Source organism: Poecilia reticulata, chromosome 9, assembly GCF_904066995.2.
Source record: "Poecilia reticulata chromosome 9, P_reticulata-male-v2, whole genome shotgun sequence".
Lineage (NCBI taxonomy): Eukaryota > Metazoa > Chordata > Actinopteri > Cyprinodontiformes > Poeciliidae > Poecilia > Poecilia reticulata.
In genome coordinates, this window is record NC_088838.1 from 31533033 (window position 1) to 31552358 (window position 19326).

The 19326-nt window shown below is 39.6% G+C and overlaps 1 protein-coding gene across 5 annotated transcripts in view; it reads right to left on the reverse strand.

The window, feature by feature from the left end:
* Positions 1–19326, reverse strand: part of rusc2 (RUN and SH3 domain containing 2) — a 30322-nt gene that overhangs the window by 9834 nt on the left and 1162 nt on the right. For 2 of the 5 annotated variants that reach the window (XM_008417740.3, XM_008417735.3), the window contains exons 2-4: positions 5418–7091; positions 3722–4316; positions 844–1521 (exon numbers count right to left, since the gene is read on the reverse strand). In XM_008417740.3, coding sequence (XP_008415962.1) covers positions 844–1521; positions 3722–4316; positions 5418–6923 — 2779 coding nt within the window. In that variant the 5' untranslated portion in view covers positions 6924–7091. The other 3 variants (XM_008417738.3, XM_008417736.3, XM_008417737.3) reach the window with 3 other exon arrangements.

A 19326-nucleotide genomic window follows, 5' to 3' on the forward strand; every position in this document is an offset into this window, starting at 1 on the left:
GAAACACGGTGGTGGTAGAGTGATGATGTGGGCATGCGTTGGCCTGCTGTAGCTGACAGAACCATTAATTTTTCTCTCCAGCAGTAAATCTTGAAGGAAAATGTCCTTCCAGCTCAAACACACCTGGGTTACGCACAACGTTTCAAAGCACAGCTGCAAATCCACCTCCGAATGCAAGAACACTGAGGATTTTGGAGTGACCTAGTCAAAGCCCAGGCTGCAGTCTGACAGAAAAGCTGAGACATGACCATAAGCGGTTCGTCCCTGATAAAAGATAGACCAAGGTGGCTGAAAAGGTGAAAATTTGCAAAGACAAAACTCAGACATTTAAGAGATTTTTTTTTTTTTTAAAAAGGAAAAATTCTGACTTTGAAAAGTCAAAAATTTGCTGGAAAAAATATATAATTTTGAAAATAATCTCACAAATTTCTTGGAAAGTTCTGACTTTGAAACATGGAAAATTTTGTAGAAAACAGAAAATTTTAGATTAATCTAAAAAAAATTCTATAAAACAGATGAAAATGTTTGAGTTTCAAAGGTCGAACATTTTTGATTTATGTAACTCAGAATTTTTGTTAGTTTTTTTTAGACAATTTTCAACATTTTGAGTCCCAACATTTTCTCCTTTTTCCAGAAAATTTCTGAGATTAATCTTAAAATAACCGAGTTTTTTTCTCACAAACATTCAACTTTTTTAAATTTCATTTTTTTCAGAAAATTTCTGAGATTAAGAGTTTTGGTGTAAATTTACTTTTTTTCTTTTTCTACCTAAAAAAACTGATAAAATATTTGTTTTGCCAGATGTACCAGGTCTCAGAGTTTCGGATTTATTTTGGAACCCACCATTTTGAGATCTGCTTCCAGATCCTTTTCCTCTGTCTGAGAGTTTTCCAGAGTCCAGACAGCCCAGTGGGCTCAGGGTGTCGGTGTGAAGTGCTGGTCCGTTATGATGGAGACATTGTCCCTGCACAGCGGGCAGCGTGGGCGGCACCACGCCTCGCTTCACCCCCAGAGACGAAGGCGGAGGCGTGCGAGTCGACGGCACCGACCCGTTTCCCTGCCTCCCAGCGGGCGGGGTGTGCAGCGAGCCGAGTCCGGCCGAAAGCGGACAGGAGAGGCTGTGTGCCGGCTTGGGGCTGGGGGTGCAGGTGGAGCAGCTGCCGGAGCTCGGCGCCCCCTGCAGGCGGACCGGGGAGTAGCTCCCTAGAGGCGAAGGCCGGACTGATTCGGTCGGAGGACCAGCGGCGCTGCGGGAACTCTGGTAGCCGTGTCCGATTTCAGCTGCTTCTTCGCTTTCCTCACCGACTGGACCTCCAGAACCGGACCCGGACCCCGAACCGGGGCGAGCCTGCATTCCAGAGACGTAGCCGGTGAGTAGTGGCAGCAGAGGCTTGGGCTGAGGGGGTTTGGAGGTGAACTGGTGGTGGAAGGTGAAAGGCTGGATGGGGAGGGTGGTGGGCCGCTGGTCCTTACTGTAACGGACCACCGCTGGCGGGCTTTCCGACGAGCTCGACAGAACACCTGGATGAGAGAGAACCAGGACCGGGTTAGCTTAGCATCAGACAGAAGCAACGGGAAAGAAAAACTCAATTATTTCATCATAAACAAGACAAAAAGAGCAGTTTGACATTTAACACTGGAACTGGAAGATGTTTTAAATATCCAAAATAAATAAACAAAACAACTGAAACCACAAATAAAATTAATTATGATGTTTCTGTAAACAAAAAGGGAAAGTTGAGACCAAAACACCAGACTGGAAACTTTTATCATCCAGTTTTCAGTAGAAAGAGAGAAAAAGGAAAAAGAATAAATGATAAAAATGGAAATCATTGAGTTTGTTTTAATTTATTTGATTAAGTTATTGCTTGACAGGTGTGGGGAGACAAAAACTAAACTAGTAACAATCTTCTTCTATTCGACTCTGATTACATATAATTTAAAATGCAGCTTATGATTTATGAAACCAAAACTAAATCGAATATTGATTCTTTCTGAACATTTGACCCCACATCTCGTTTCACTGTCTTTAAACTGGCTTAAAGGATAACTGACTGATTATTAACACAGAAGGTTAAAGCTATGAACCAACAATAAAGAGATTTTAAAATATATTCCTGTGAACTGACTGAACTCTTTCCAGCAAAGCCTGAAGGCTGAAATGGAAAACAGCAAAAACTGCCCAGTCACAAAGTTAGCTCGTCAGACCACCGCCATGCTCTCTCTCACCAGGCCACGAAACGAATCTCCACCCAAAAAAATGAAAACACACGCAGAACACATACTGAACCTGAGGCCCTGCATGAGAAGAACGGGGGAGAAACGCTTTTCTGCAGCCACTCACAAACTGTTTCACTTGCTGTTTGTGGACCCTCTCTGCTGCATGACAGACAGGAGCGTGCGTGACGTCAGCCGCGTTGCGCAAGCTGTTTGTCACCGGAAAAGGCCGGTCCACCGCCGTCTGATCTGGGTGCGGCAGCACCTCTCGGCCACAGGGGGCGCAGTTGAGCTGCATCACACAGAGAGCTCCAGGACTGAAAGCTTCTCGTCTTTCTGTGTGTAAAATCTGCTCCATTATCCGTCTGTTCTGATTTTAACACTTTCATGGGTCCATTAGACAGCCGAGCTTCTTCCTGAAGCCGCTTGTTAGCATCGTTAGCGAGCGATTTGCTTTAGCAGAGCTTTTTATAAAGGAAGCTGCTAAGAAACTGAAATCTGATCAATAATATATGATCCTGAGAAGCTGCACAGCTGCTTGTTATGGCTCTAAATCTAGACAGGCCTTTGAGATACAGGGAGGAGAAAAAGCTCTGAAATTAAACACTGCAAAAACACAAAACCAAGTATTTCTGGCCTAGTTTTCAGTTCAAGTATCTTAGTTCGCTTGAAATAAGACAAAACTAACTTACATACAAGTAACTTTTCAGCAAGATATAGGAGCTTGATTTAAGTCAATAATTCCCTGATATTTACAAAAAAGCATAGTTCCACTTATAACAGGGGAAAAATGTCTCATTATGAGTGAAATTTACAAATTCCAAACATTTTATTTCAATGCATTGTAACAGGAGACATAACATGGCTGAAATAGGATTGTAATAACCTTTAATGTCACTCGAGGTTTGACCCTGTAAAACATTCATAAACTTTTATCATTATTTTCACCCCAATTACTTGATTCCTCAACAAATTTAGATTTGAATCCCAGGCAATGTGTAAATACTTTTGTATGTGCAGAACTGACACAGTTTCTATTTTTTATGCAATACTCCATGAAAACGTTTCTTCATTTTTACCTTTAAATGAGACTTAGTTATTTTCATTTGAGGAATACTTTTTCCCTCCACAATTTTAAGCCTTTTAACTGACTTATTAATCATTCAGGCATAGAATGGCTCCTAAAACCCCCAGATAAATTATTATTTGGTAATTAATGACACTTTGAAAGCAAACTTGCATTAAAAGTCCATTAAAAATGTCATCACTTCTTGACAACAGCTATAAACATTCATGAAGACTCCTTCATGTCAGCCTGATCTGCACCCCTTTAATTATAGTGTTACCCACTTTCTGACGGTTTAAACTTTCCATAGAAATTTCATCCCAAAACAATTTAAAAAGTGGCCAAATTAGTACAATTGTTGAACTGCTGTCAGGGACCAAAAAGTGGCCCCCGCGCCACACTTTGGACACCCTGTTGTAGAATAATGGGGGGACGTACCTGCTGCCTTGGTCTGGCTCTCCTTCGCCCCTTCCAGTTGGCGCTCGATGCTTCCCTGGCTGTAGCACCTGGTGAAGCGCACCGGCAACGCGGCCGGACTGACGGACTCGACGCGCTGCTCCAGGATGGGGGAGAAATCCACAGACGAGTGCGAGTGGGTGGAGTAGGTGGAGGAAAACGGGTCTGCTGTCGCCTTCGCGGACGGCGACCCGCCTGCACCGCCGTGTCTGCGTTTGCTCCTGGCGATCTCGGCGAAGGAGGTGACGCGTGGCGGAGGAGGCGGCGGCGGCGTGGCGGCCTGCGCGGCGCCGTCGCTCAGCCGCATGGGGCAGCTCAGCATGCGCTCCAGCGAGCCGAGCCGCGGAGACGGACACCTGTCCAGGTTGCGGTCATAGCTGCGGGAGCGGGGACGGCCTCCGGAGGGCGCTCCGCTGCCGCCGATGACGCTCCGCTGAGCCATCGGAGGAGAAATGTTGACGTACACCTGGCCTTCAATGACGGACGGAGCGACTTCAGCCGCTTCAGCTTCCTGCTGACCGCCATTTTCCTTCGTCTTCTCTTCGTTTTCGTCATCATCTTCATCGTCATCATCTCGCTGAATCAGAAGAAAATGAACAAAGCATACAAGTCAAACTTCTTGTTCTCAAGAAACAGTTTTGCTTAGAGAAACTTTATAATTAATTTTATTTGTTGATTCTGTTGTTTGTTTATTTAATATTTAAAATATCTTAGTTTACATTTTTGCATTTTTATGCCATAATTACCATTTTATTACATGAAAATTGTCTCAAAACAACAATATTATCATTTATCGCAATAACTTTGCAATTTATCGTCCAGCAAAATTGGTTATTGTGATTGGCCTAATCATCAGAACGACTTCTGCATAAATTTTTATTATTATTTATTTATTTTTCTATTTTATATTTATTCACCAACTGGTGTACATATAGCCCTGCAAAATTACCAAATCTTACAAAGTTATTTTTATTTATTTTCTAGTGCAAATATCTTAATACACTTGAAAACTAACTATTATTATTATTATTTTCTCCAGATTTTCTTGTCTTGTTATGAGATTTAGTTTGTAACCATTTTGTCTTTTTAATATCATTTTCTGTTGGTTCTTTAGCGCAGTATGTAAAACGTAGATATTAAAACGTTGTTTTAATTACAAATTCTTGATAATTATTGAGTGTGTAAGAAATATGTTTAATTAAATTGAGATAAGGTGTAGGATTAAATAAGACAAGTAGTGATAAATGATTTTGTTCTTGGTTAAGTATGCACGTTTTCTCTGTCTTACAGTTTGCTTGTTTTGTTGTCTTTAAAAGCCTGTTGAAATAAATAAATAAAATCAAACTTACAAGCAAGATATAGGAACTAATGATTCCTTAATGAAAAAGTTCTAGTTTTATTTCACTTATAATATCGGAATAATATATTGTTATATAAATAATCTGCCAATTGAATAAATACTTTTTAAAAATCAATATTAAGGATTTATTTACTTAATAAAATATTTTTCTTGATAAAAAGTTACTTGAAAGTCAGTTTTGTCTTGTTTTGAATTTACTAAGATATTTGCACTAGAAATTAGACCATAAATACTTGGTAAGATTTTGTGTTTTTACTATATGATGTGATATAAGGTTTATAATCTGCAGAAACGAATAAATCAGGATTCTCCACTCACTTGAGACGACGCTCCATCTTCATCCTCCTCTTCCTCCAGCCCCTGCTCCTCGCCTCGCTGCCTGAACAGGAAGTACTCACTGGGCTGGGTCGGCGTGGGGCTGCCTTTGCTGTGCTCCGAGGAGCAGCTGTTGACCGACGAACCCGCTGGACTCGGGGACGACTGGGACGAGAGGTCACAGGTCACCAGCTTGTAGTAGTTCTGGGTGGCGACGACGAGGCGCGCCTGGCTCTGCAGACAGGAAGCGAGGTCGCCAGATGACCCCGCGGCGTGAGGAGGGTGGAAGGAGTTGCAGTTGGCGTCGAGGTCGAGGGTCGCCTGGTGCTCCATGGAGCAGGAGCAGGCAGAGGAGCTGGAGAGGCGCGGCTCTCGGATGAGCGGGAAGGCGTTGGAAAAACAGGATGGCGGCGGCTCCGTCGGGGACGTGTGGAGGTCCAGGTAGAACGCCCCTCCCCCTCCGGCGTCCTGCTGGTTTCCGTGGAGATCGGAGACAGACGATGTGGCGGCCGGCGGCGGCTGCTTTTCCGGGATGGCGTTGTTCATTTTGTTGTAAATGGCGCTGAAGTTGACTAAGACGCCCTCGGAGCTGTTGCAGGACGAGTCGCTGCAGTAGCCCTGCTGGAAGTCCGGGAACGGCTCGGCGAAGGTTTCCGGGAAGTTCTGGGACAGAGCGCAACAGGAGCAGTGCTGATTGGACGAGCCGGACGAGTAAGAACCCGTCTTGCTGCTCTGGCCGCATCTCATCGGCTGATCGTCGTCCTCTTCCTCGTCGTCGTCGACCCAGTCGTGCTCGCCGCAGTCCATGGACACGTTGGAGCCACTGCTGCCGTGGCGGCGCTCCCTGTCCAGTCCCAGGACGTCCAGGTCGTCCAGGTGGTTGGACAGATCTGAGGACACCCCCCTCAGAGATTCCCGACTGCTTCCTGCGCCGGAGCCATGCAGCAGGAACGGCTCGGACGCGAACCCCAGAAAAGGAGCCATGGCGTCGTCCAGCGTGGCGTTCGTCTCGCTGTGCAGGTGGAAGGATGAGTCCTCCAGGTAACCGTGGAGGTTGTCGCTGTCGTCTTCGTCTTCCTCATCCTCATCTTCGTCTGTGTTCAGGAGGAACGGATTGCGGCGCAGAGGGTTCCTATTCCTCGGCTTGGCTCTGGGTAAGGTGTGAGCCGTGATCAGCAGGTCCTCAGAGTTGCTGGAGGTGAACGATGAGTCGTCGCTCGCCGTGCTCCCGCCTCGCCCGCCGCCACCTCGCTTCTCTCTCCCCACACCGCCGCTGGAGGACCAGGAGCCACTGGAGGTCTGGATCAGGCTGCTGTAAAGCAGAGCCTCCCTCTGCAGGACATCCCTCTCCGGCAGTGACGTGGTGCGGCTCAGGCCAAGGCTCTCCGGCGGGCTGAACGGGTTGGTCCTCTTCAGAGATCCGCCGCAGCCCCCTGAAACCTGGCAATGCACCAGGGGAATGTGATGCACGATCAGCGTTTCTCCAGAAACCTTCGGAGGGCTGTCCATGGTCCCAGAGGAGGAAGGTAGGAGGCGGATCTACAACAGCAGATTGAGGCTGAAGGTCTTTCTGGTTTGCAGATGTTGTTTTTACTCAGCTGGGCCCAGTTCTGCAGGACCGCCGGGGATCTGGAAGCAGAGGTCGGGGAAGTCCACACCGTGGTCAGAGTGGTACATCTGGACAAAAAAAACAAGAGACAGAGACATGAGGAGAAGAAACAACAAGCTTACAAAACCTTAACAAGTATTTTTGGTCTAATTTCTAGTCCAAATGTCTTAGTACATTTGAAATTAGACAAAATTAACTTACTAGTAACTTTTTATCAAAATATAAGAGCTTGTTTTAAGTCAACAATCTCTAGTTTCACTGGCAGATTATTTAACTCATAACAAGACATTTTTTCCATGTTGTGATTGAAATACTCTGCCAATGGATCTATTTTTTTTACCAATAGGAAAGAATTAACTTAAAACAAGCTCCTACATTTTGCTGAAAAGTTACTTGTAAGTTCGTTTTGTGTCATTTCAAGTTTACTAAGATATTTGCAGTAGAAACTGCAAGACCAAAAACACTGATAATATGGAAAAAATGACATGTGATAAGTGGAATAATCTGCCAATGGAATAAGTATTTTATTGATCCCGATACGCAGAGCATCCCAAGTTTAGCGGCATGTGCTTTAATACATGCATTGTAATTCCTTAACTTTGAGATTGATTTAAAAAAACAAACTTAGACTACATTTTTTGTTCAATGATTACTTTTTTTGTTAAATTTGAGCTAAATCTTGCTCGGGATTCTGTATAATAAACGAGTAAAAGTCTGATCGGTGCATTAATGAGCCTCTGCAGCGTCTAACTGCTGATGAGGGAGTTCAGGTGCGTTGGTTGGAGAAGGGATGCATCTAAACGTTGGGAGTCCTCCAGGATTTCCTGAGCTGCACAAACCTACAAGCATGAAGTGTTTAAATGTGGACAGAGTGAGTCAGCATCACGTGATAAACACCAAGCAGCTGATTCTCTATCAGGACTATGATCTCATTCACATTTCACCGCCTCAACAGCACAGACACCATCTCCCTCACCAACACCATCATCATCGTCTCTGTTGCCGGGTAAAATAAGAGCACTTTCATAATACCCTGCAATCAGTTCTCTCCTTCAACATCAAAACAAAACCCAGAAGAGACACGTCACCTGTGGATAATTACATGCTATATGTTATATAGATGAACACAACACATTGCAATAACTATATCAAATTTTTTTCAGTTTCATCCAATCAACAATAATTGACTTACTTTCCCCCTCTTACAGTCATATATCATTATTAATAATAGTTCAGATTAGGCGCTTTACCTGCAGCCTTGTTACTTCCCTGAGCCTGCAAGTTTGAATGCTAGCATGTTCAAACCAGGATAACAACTGGAATGGTTCTCCAGTTTGATGACCTTATTAGCGAAGACTTGGCTTTGAATAAAGAAGTGAATCCTCCACAAAACGTCCATCCAAAACCGTGAATAACTCATTTATTTAGCTGATTTCAACCAATTTTAACATGTCTAGATCCACTGATTTTCTCTTGAGCAGGATGTTCCAGTATTAGCTTAATGAGCAACACAAAGGAAACCCAAAAGAGGCTTAAGAGATTAGCTGCTGGGGCAGAAAGGATGATTGCATAATGTGTGTTTGGACATATAATGAAGTGTGGTTACGGGAGGATTACAGGTTTAGTGATTTAAATAGGTAAGTCATTGATGTTTTGACTCAAAATAACGGATTAAAGCCGCAGCATGTAACTTTTACAGAAAATGTTTTTCATATATTTAATAACACTGTCCATTTATTGGGACAAATATGAGACAGATAAATCTTGAAAAGATAGAGCTACTCCACCTTCTTCCGGTGCCGCCTGAAGAAATGCGCCGGTCAAAAACAACCAATCAGAGACAAGAAGAGGGTCTTAATGCTGCCAATCAACCTCGGGTACTCACTGCTAAATGTGACAGTGTTGGAAAAACAGCTTACCGTTACAGGAAGCTAAGCTATTGGTGGCTAAGCTAACTAGCCTTAGCATTCATGACATGCGCTGTTGTGGTGAACCAGCTGTGGCATAAAACAAGAGGGAGGGTGTGAGCACCTTGTACACAAGGGTGATTGACAGTGCTAAGATCTTCCTCCTGGCTGTGATTGGTTGTTTCTGACAGAGTGGTGAATTTGTTCTATGAAGAATGAAAATAGTAAATTATACACATTTTTAAAGAAGGTGTCAAACGAATTTTAGCTTCTATTATATTATATTGTAAATATATTTGTAAACCTCAAAATGCCAACAAGAATGTCTTCAGAAAAACAGGAAGAAATACAAGAGACTGTTTGGACAAAGGGAAAGATTTAGCAACAAACCACTAAAATACAACAGACCAACAAATTCAGAGAAGCTCAGCTTAGAGAAGCAACTAGCTGTTTCAACAACAACTCAACAGTATGTGGGGGAAATAAAAGGCTTCGCTTATTCTAACGGAAAAACTGTCAATTAAGAAGGAATTTAAGTGAAAGGTTTTAGGGAATCCAGTTTCTATGAGAACAGGGTGGGAAGCTGACCTATTAATGGAGCTGTGCGGGACGAGGAAGCAAAGCTGAAACAAAGGACATCCTCCCACTTATATCATCAGGGCTGCACTTCCAGGAATATGTGAGCGGCGGTGGGAGAGCAGGCAGCACTTCCTCACCAGGAAAAGACAATTTACACGTCCAGACCGGCGGGTGATGGACATGATTCACAGAGTTCTTATCGTCTACAGAATATAGTCCAGTTAAATCTGTGAAATGAAAATAACAGCAGACCTCTTGTGTAAAAGCAGGGACAGAAAATAACGTCAGGATTCCCACAGACTGTTTCCTGTTGATACTCCAGACATTCAAAACTCAAAGATAAGGAGTGATGGATGAACAGGTTATTAAACACAGTCCTCCCCCATTGGAATGATCTGAAATGATCAGAATGTTTCCCTTAGCCAGAACCGGGTGTTTTCTGATGTGAATGCGGCTTTAAATCCGTCATTCCTCCAGTCATTCCTCTCATCATTCCTCCCATTTTCCCTCCAGTCATTCCTCTCATCGTCCCTCCAGTCATTCCTCTCATCGTTCCTCCATCCTGCTCTGTCTGAACTCCATGCTGCCTCTCCTCCTCCTGCCACGGAGGAACAGTCTGTATCTGTCTGCCTGCACATCCTCCCTCTGCCGGAGATGAATGCAGCTTTTGTTCGCTGCTCCCGTTCACCAAAACGCTGCTGAAGACGTCTGGAGGGAGGAGCTGATGAGACGAAACGCTGTAATTTAACATTCCTGAAGGCTTCGTCACAACTTACTGGGACAAAATGGAGAAGCTAGGTTGATGCCAAGTAGATAAAGCCCTGGAGTTTACTAAGATATGATAACAATCCAGTGATTTCTAAACCAAACAAAATAAAAATCAAAGAGTAAATTTTTTAAAAATAACTCTTAAAATATTCTGCTTTTTGTAACCTCAGAACTGGAGTATGTCACTTTTATTTTTAAAAATGTCATATTTTTTATTTTAAAAACTATGATTGTTTTCATAAAAAATATATTTTGCTGAAAATAGTTTTAGAAATTATTTTTAAATTTAAAAACTATAAAACAATTTTTTTTTTTTACAAAAGACAAAATCTATTTAAACAAATTATAAAAAAGATAATTCTTAAATTAAAGAAGTATACTTTTTATTTAAAACAATTTTAATGCTAAAAAATTTTATGTAAAAAATTTAGTGTAATAGTATGGTATGAAGCAAATTATCTGTGAAAAAATTGAGTTTCTCTGCCTTCTCCCAGTGCCAACTAAAAAAACGACCAATCAGAGCCAGGAGGCGGGTCTTAGCGCTGTCAATCACGCTTTGAATTGCTCTCTACTGTGCTACAGCTAGCATAACTAGTTGTGAATGCTCAGGCTAGTTAGCAAAGCCACCAATGATGGCAGGGAAACGGTTTTCCTGCAATGGTAAGTTGTTTCCCCACCATTAGCACATTGAAAAGCATGTACATGAGGATGATTGACAGCGCTAACACCGTCCTCCTGGCTCTGATTGATTGCTTTTGCTCAGACTGAGATACATTTTTTTCACAGATTATCTCTCTCACACCAAACCGTCACGACATAGTAACAGTTTTCTTCTTAAAATAAAAGCTTTAAATCTTCAGCTGATTGGTTGCTGCTTAAGGAAAACAACTCGGCCCTGAGAGACCCTGGTCAACCCCGGGGACGTCTGCGTCTTCTCAGGCAGCTGAAGATGAAAACATGACCTCGATCCCAGCTTTCCCCTCCAGGATTAATGGCAGCTTCCCTCCTCTGCTGTTTGTCTGCCTGAACTTGAGGAGCTTACAAAAGCTTGCATAAATAAAGCTGGCGCCACCAACAGGCGAGGATATTAACTCACATCCAGCAGGAGTTCACTTTAGATCAGGAGATCCAAAGTGCGGCCCGGGGGCCTTTTGGGGACCTTGGGCTGATTTTGTGCCGCCCCCAGCTGGAATTCATCCATCCATCTTCTTACACCCTTGTCCCTCAGTGGGGTCGGGAGGTGCTGGTGCCTCTCCAGCTAGCGTACCGGGCGAGAGGCGGGGGTCACCCTGGACAGGTCGCCAGTCTGTCGCAGGGCAACACAGAGACACACAACCATGCACACACACACTCACACCTAGGGGCAATTTAGACAGACCAATTAACCTGACAGTCATGTTTTTGGACTGTGGGAGGAAACCGGAGTACCTGGAGAAAACCCACCATGCACAGGGAGAACATGGAGACTCCATGCAGAAAGACCGGGGCCGGGAATCGAACCCAGAACCTTTGTGCTGCAAGGCAACAGCTCTACCAACTGTGCAGCCCCCAGCTGGAATTCAAAAATGAAATTTGGCCTTGAAATGCAGATGGAGACTTTTAATTTGTAATCAGGGTAAAAATTTATTTCTTAAACAGGAAAATGTAAAGTACAACAAAAATAATTTGTCTTTTTATAAGCAAGTTTTAACAAAATCTAAAACCAAGTTTATCCAGAGACTTTTATGGAAACACCGACTTTGGTGAACCAAAATCAGCTTTTATTCTTTCTTAAACTTGGCTAAATATAGCGACCATTTTGAAAGAAAGTCACCCAAATTCTGTTCTTATTACTGAAAATAAATTTATTCAATCAACCCCAAAAGAAACTAAAAACTACACAGCTTTCTTTTAATTCATTAAACGTGCGACATCTAATATCATGTATTAGGGTCATTGTAGAAAAATAAGTAGTATTTTATGCCAAAAACTCAGAAACTTTGAGAATAAGCTCAGAAATTTTCTAAAAAAAAATAAATAAAAAAAAGGAAGTTTGTTTTGTTTTTTTTACCATTTTTTTAAGTCAAAAAACTTTTTAGGATCCAAAATTACTTTTTGGAGCTTTTTGTTTGTGTTTTTTTTTTTCCTTTTAAAATTTCATTAAATTGATGATTTTTTGATTTGAAAAGTTAAGACTGAAGTAAATAATGCTATTCAAAATAAAACAATTGATTCAAAAATTCTCCAAAAACTCTCTTGTGCGTCTAAATGAACCGAAAATGAAATGTTAGTCGTCATTAAAAATATAGATTGTTAAAAATATAAGTATGGTAGATCAACTATTATTGTTCAGTGGGAATCTGAACTGTTGCCAGAAGATAACAAATCTTATATTTGCAGCGTGTTATATGATATAAATTTAAAAAAACAAACAAGTAAAAACAGTAAAATGTGTTTTTGAGAAAAGGAAAATTACATAAATCGGTAAATAACTGCCAAAATTAAAGTAAAAAATAAAGTATATCATATCCCACATCTTAAATGAGTTCATTGTTTTTGTTTGTTTGTCTTTGTCCTGAATATTCAATTTAAATGTTTTGTTTCTTTGTTTAGCTGGTTGCCGTTATTTGTCAATGCCTCTTTTTGTTAGTCTGTAATGTTTGTTTTATATAATCACTGATTGGTGAATAAAACTTTAAAATGTATTTAAAGTTTTAAAGCACCGTTTCTCAAACTTGTACAGTTTTCAGACTGAAGTGAACACAATGAGAATGTGAGCAGGTTATTAATGAAGTCCCTGCATCTAGTAGCTCCTTCAGTCAGACAAACGAGCCTGAAATACAGAGCAGGCCGGGGTGTATTCACGTAAACACACACACACACACACACACACACACACACACACACACACACACACACACACACACACACACACACACACAGCGCCACCAAACAGCTTTAAATCAGACCAGCAGTGCAAGCCGAGACTCAGGAAAACAATTAAGCTTCAAAGCTGGTGGGAAAAACCTTTTCATTTGTGAGTTGTTTGTAAAGAAAGCACTAGATTTATAGATGCTGCCAGGAATCTCAGCCACAGTACATTTAAAACAAGCATTACTAGAAATATCAATATATTTGCAGTAGAGACGGGATTCATTTTGATTAATCAGCTATATAGATTACAATTTTTAACACAATTAATCAATTTTTTTTTTACATTCAAAGGTTCCTTTACATTCGTGTTTCTGGTTTGCCTGTAAATCTGACGCACAAGCGTCAGCCGCAAACAGAGATTAACGACAAAGACGCTTTTTTGTTCATTTCTGCTCCTAAAAACGATCTAATGGGATGACGGAAATTACAATTGCTGTGTTCAAGTTGTGCTAAAAGGAGTTAGCCTATCAGCAAAGCTATTCAACCGTAAATTAGCATCTCAATGCTAAACATGTAGCAGCAGCACAGACGCTAACGCTAATGTCAGCGTCTACAGTCAACATTTCTACAGAAGCTCCATGAATGATCAGAAACTGAAACACTGGAAAGACCCATTCAAAAAGTATGAATATTTTTAAAAATCCATTTACTTCAGGAACTTTATCACTAAGTTTTTAGACTATAAGTAATATATTTCATTAAATTGAGATAAGGGGTAGGATTAAATACGTGTTCACTTCTTTCTGCTTCTTTTCAAACATAAAAGTCGTGGAAATCTAATTGTTTTGTTCTTGGTTATTTATGTACATGTTTTCTCTTATAAAACTAGTATTTGGTAAAAAAAAAAAAAAGTCTACTCAAATACCCAGTTACTGATCAAATGATCAATCATTTAATATTTAAAAATTACATAAACGAGCCAATATGTAAAATTAAGTGTAAATGTTGGAATTTAAGGACAAAAATTACAATAACTCACTAAGTATAAAATCAGGAAAATGTTTCCAAATCAGTTTCTCTCAATAAAACTTATGAAACTTTAACAAAAACTGAATGTGTGTCTTTAGGTTAAAAAATGTTTGTTTTTCATTCAGTGAGTAGAGAATCCACTGAATGAAAATTTTATTACTTCATAATAAAAATACTCAAGTAAAAGTGTAATAAAAATACTCCTAAAAGTAAATTTATTGCAAAAAATTTGCTCAAGTAAATGTACTTGAGTATCTGTAACTAGTTACTACCAACTCTGGAGCCAGACTCAGTCAGACGTAAACGTTTTTCACCGACCTCTGCTGCTGCTGCTGAGAGAAAATCCCTCCTCAGGAGAAAAAATAAAAATCGCAACAGGGCATGAATCATATCTGCACTCAGTGGCGCTGAAAACTGTAGATCCTGACACTGCAGATTAACATCGCAGCCCTCACCGAGACGTTTCCGAAGGCAGACATGCAAACCTCTGGAGGCCCTCGGTTACATAACCAGAGAGACGCTGAAGAACAGCTGAACGGCGCGGAGAGGAGGCACGTAGGCCGACACACTGATGCAGAGTTACTGGTTCAGGAAAAGGTCTCTGGCTGAACGCTGCTGAGGCACTAATCCTGTAACGCCACAGTGATTAGCTCAGCGGACACTGACGCAGGAAGATTCGACCAAAAAACGCAAACCGAGAAGCAGAAAATAAGCATGAATGGTTCCTGAAGCTGAGCTGGGAAGCTACGCCGCTACAAGATAATGACAGATATTTCATAGAATTAAAACATTTTATATGCCCACTAACTCATAAGTAAAAAAAAAATTATTTAATAAATTAAAAGACAAAAAATAATATATAAAAATGAAGAAAAAAAAGTAATATAACTGAAAACTAAACCAATACTCATTAATGATATTTTTACTGTCTAATGCCTAAGTTAATACATTAATTACTTTTATTTTAATAAAGTTTTAAAAAATAATAGCTACATAAAAACAAAAAATGTAAATCAATACTAATTAAACATATTTTAGATGCTAAAATAAGCTGCTGTTTCCCACAACACAAGCTAATTTATGAAAATGGCATTTTTAAAAGAAGCTGATAATCAAAACCAAAACAAAAGGATAACGTTCTCACATTTAACAAGCTGGAACCAAAACAGTTTCAAGCTTTAAGACTATTAAATGACTCGTCGCATCACAGTTTCTATTATCAGCTGAATCTATAAACATTGTCTACACATCTGTTTATAAACACTGACAGCTCCTTTAATATCTCAAGGAAGAGTTATTGAATTCAGTTTGAACTGAAGTGTCTTCCTCCTGTTTGCAGGACGGTTAATAAATAGCAACGAGAGAAATAATGCTGCGTTAACAATCCCTGCTCGCTTTTCAAAACAGCATTTTTAAATTAGACTTTGTGTATTTGGTCATATTTGCTCTTATTTATCTAAATAACTGTGTCTTTGTACCAAGAGGAAGGATCTAACATTTACATTGGAGGCATTTTAGTGACGTAATGACTTGGCCCCAACGCTGTGCTCATTGGTGGGTTTCTTTTACAGAACCAGTGGTGGAGAACTGGCTGTACCACCAGCCCTAATTTAGAACAGGAACTTCTTTGTTGGGGAAAACCCAGTTCAGACGGCCACTGATGGTCAAAGCAGACATACTGAACATTTTACAGGAAAAGGCAATTAAAGGGACCAGAAAATGGACACATTCAATGGTTATAAGAACAGTTTGATTTGATTTTGAAGAAACTAAAGGATCTGTTCTTTGAGGAATTCCCATTTCAGGTTGTAACATTTCCAGTGCAGATTTTCTTAAAGGGGCAGCGTCACGTAAAATCAAAGTTTTTTTTTTAGCTTTACATCATGTTATAATGTTATTCCCTCATCAAAAACATACCTGATTCTTTCATGCATGTTTGAGAAGTATTTCAATCTCCATGGCAACCATGTCCCCCACCCAGCTCCTTCAGACTAGCAGGAGCAATTAGCAAACACCTCAGTGCAACGCGGATAACATTTTTGTTAAAGGGTTAATTGAGGAGTGATGTTGTGATGACTTCCTGAAGGCAGAGTTTCAGAAAGAGTAGGAGCTTTTAAAGAGACAGAGGCCCAATTTCAAGGTGTTAAATCAGAAAGTCAAATTTCTTTTAAGTCATATTTTTATCACAACTAAATATAACATAGTTACTTGATTATGCTATAAAATGGCAGTACATGACTGTAAAACACATAATTGAGCCCTTTTAAAACGGCTTTCAGTCTGAGACAGCAAAATCAAGCCAAGACTTATTTTCTTTCATTGACAATATTTTTCTCTAGTAAAATGGATCTACCATCTGACAAAGCAGGAAGATCATGTAACCTCCACCAGCAGCTGCTAGCAGCTAATGCTAAGTAAGCAGCCCTTCACAATAAGAGCCAAAATGCTTTGAACTTCAAATAACATATATGGAGTAATTTTGCATTTGGTTTCAAATGTCAGAAATGTCACACTACTACTACTACTATGTACTTATTACTTGACCTGTAATGATAACAAATAGTAATGCAAACACATTATCAGATATCAATAAACTTTAAATTATAACAGACATTTAACACTGGAACTGGAAGACATTTTAAATATCCAGAATAAATAAAGAAAACAACAAATAAAATGAATTGTGATGTCTCTGTAAACAAAACTGTCCTTCAAAAAAAGGGCTAGTTGAGACCAAAGCACCACAATGAAGATGTTTGTCCTCCAGTATTTGGTAGAAAGAGAAAAGAGAAAAACAATAAATCATGGAAAATGGAATCATTGCCTTGTTTTAATTCAACATGCGATTAATTGATTTATTGCTTATTGTGTCCATTGGATGCATTAGGATGGTTAGTATGAGTGTATTTCCAGCCTCAAGGATGCCAATAAATGTACTCAGCTTTGCTTGACACAAATTGGCAAAATTATGCAAAGTATAATTGCACGTGGTGTAATATTTCTGCTATAGCAGCAGACTTTGCGCTGCATGGTCGTTGGTTAAACAAGCAGGCCAGTGTTGGAGACTGGAAGGACGGCTAATTAAAACCCAGACACAAACTCAGCGCTTGGTGACTGACATATATGCAGCTGATGCACAACAGCTGAGTCACTGTCAAAAGACATCAGTTTGAGCTGGAGCCTTATTCCCGTTTTAGTTCTGGAAGAACTTGGGTTTATATTTAAACAGGGCTGGACGACATGACTGATAAACGTATCACGATATAAGCGTTTCATCGATAATTGTTGATTAGATTTTTGTTTGAAATATCTGAAATACTTCCAAGCTGATGGCATGACTTTTCCTGTTTTATCCACAGCTCTCACTCTACAACTTTGTTTATTTATAAGCATTTATGAGGCAAAAGGTGGTAAAGTTACTCAACAAGTTGTTGCTAGGTAACCAGAGTTGGAGGGAACTCTAAACTGCTTGTTGCCCAGCAGGTAGTTGCTAGGTAACCAAAGATTGAGGGAGTTAATTGATTCCACCAAATCACTCTGGATCGAAGTCCAGAAAATATTCTGTATATTGAACATTCAATATTCTAACATATCTATTAATATTGATCGCCATACCCATTGCAATATATATTTTTATTGATTTATTGTCCAGCCCTATATTTACATATAAATCCTGTCAGGAACTCAACTAGAAAGAGAAATAATCACAAATTGAGTGGCCTGTGATATGTAAACCTAATAGTTTATTTAGTCTTTTGTGAGTAATTATAATAAAATAACTTGAAAAAACTGAAAATGCTGAACAAGTACTAGAAATTTTAAAAAGATTTAAATAAAACAATACAATATAATAACAAATAGGACACTAATAAATAAAGTAGCTTATGTACTTTCAGAAGCTGTCCTAAAATTTTAAATATGGTTTTAAGTGCATCTATTACCACTGTAAAAAGGTCAAAAACCTGAAAGGAAAATAATACAAAAGAATGAAATTCGAGCTTCTTCAATTTGCACTTGAGAGACAAACAAAAATCATCTAACAACGAAAGACGGGCAACAATATCAAACGGTGAGAAGGGCTACAAAATGAGGCCCAGTCCTGCACAAAAACAGTTTATATAACAACATATATAACCATATATAATACGTTCCTCCTGAGATTATCCGATTGTCTTTAACAGCACAGAGTAACACAGGCAACAGGATTAGACGCTTTACAGACACAAAACTCCTGCACTTTGTTATGAAAATACTTTAGGAAAAAAACAAAACAAAGCCTAGATTAAAAAAGAGCAGGAAATTAAATCTGAGCAGTCACAGTCACTCCCTAAAGGAAAAATAATAATATAACTACACAGATGATCCATCTGATGGGAATCAGGTTAGGTATCAAAGCTTAATGCTAATCCTGCAGCCCTGACACAAACATAACGCTGTTTAGATCAGAGTAATCTGCATCCCCACCATACTCTCTGTAAAAGACAACAAGACCATCAGGGATATTACAGGAAGAACAGGCTTCCAGCCTTCAAAATAAAAGCATAAAAATACATTTTAAACAAGGCCATTGTCTCAAAGTATTATTTGTTGGGTACACTTCTTAAATTAGATCAGATTGTATTGTTGACAAATAATAATAATAATAATAATAATACATTTTATTTCAAAGGCGCCTTTCTGGCACTCAAGGACACCGTACAATAGTAAAAAAAACTGTGACAGAAACAAATAAAATGTAACAAGTAAAAGTAGATAAAAATAAATAAAACAAAACAATGTATCTATATAAAAACTATGTAAAACTATGTTGACAAATAATGTAACATATGTTCTATTTTTTTGTTTAGCTTGCACCTTTAATACATCAAAACTGAAAACCCTACTTTGTTCATGCCAAAAAGAAAAACATAAATTTTACTGTATTTATAGTGCTTAACTTGCCCTTTTGAGGACACAAAAAGTCTAAATAAAAATCTTTATCTACCAGTAAAAGCCACATTGGTGATGGGATGGAGATTTATGTTATCGAATAATATCAATGAAATTTAAATAATGAATCCCAAAAACTAATAGTATTGCAGAGATTGTTTGCCTTATGATTTTGGTTCCATTAGATAAATTTAAAAATATTAAATGCAGTTACTAAGTGAGGTTTTCAGATTTATTT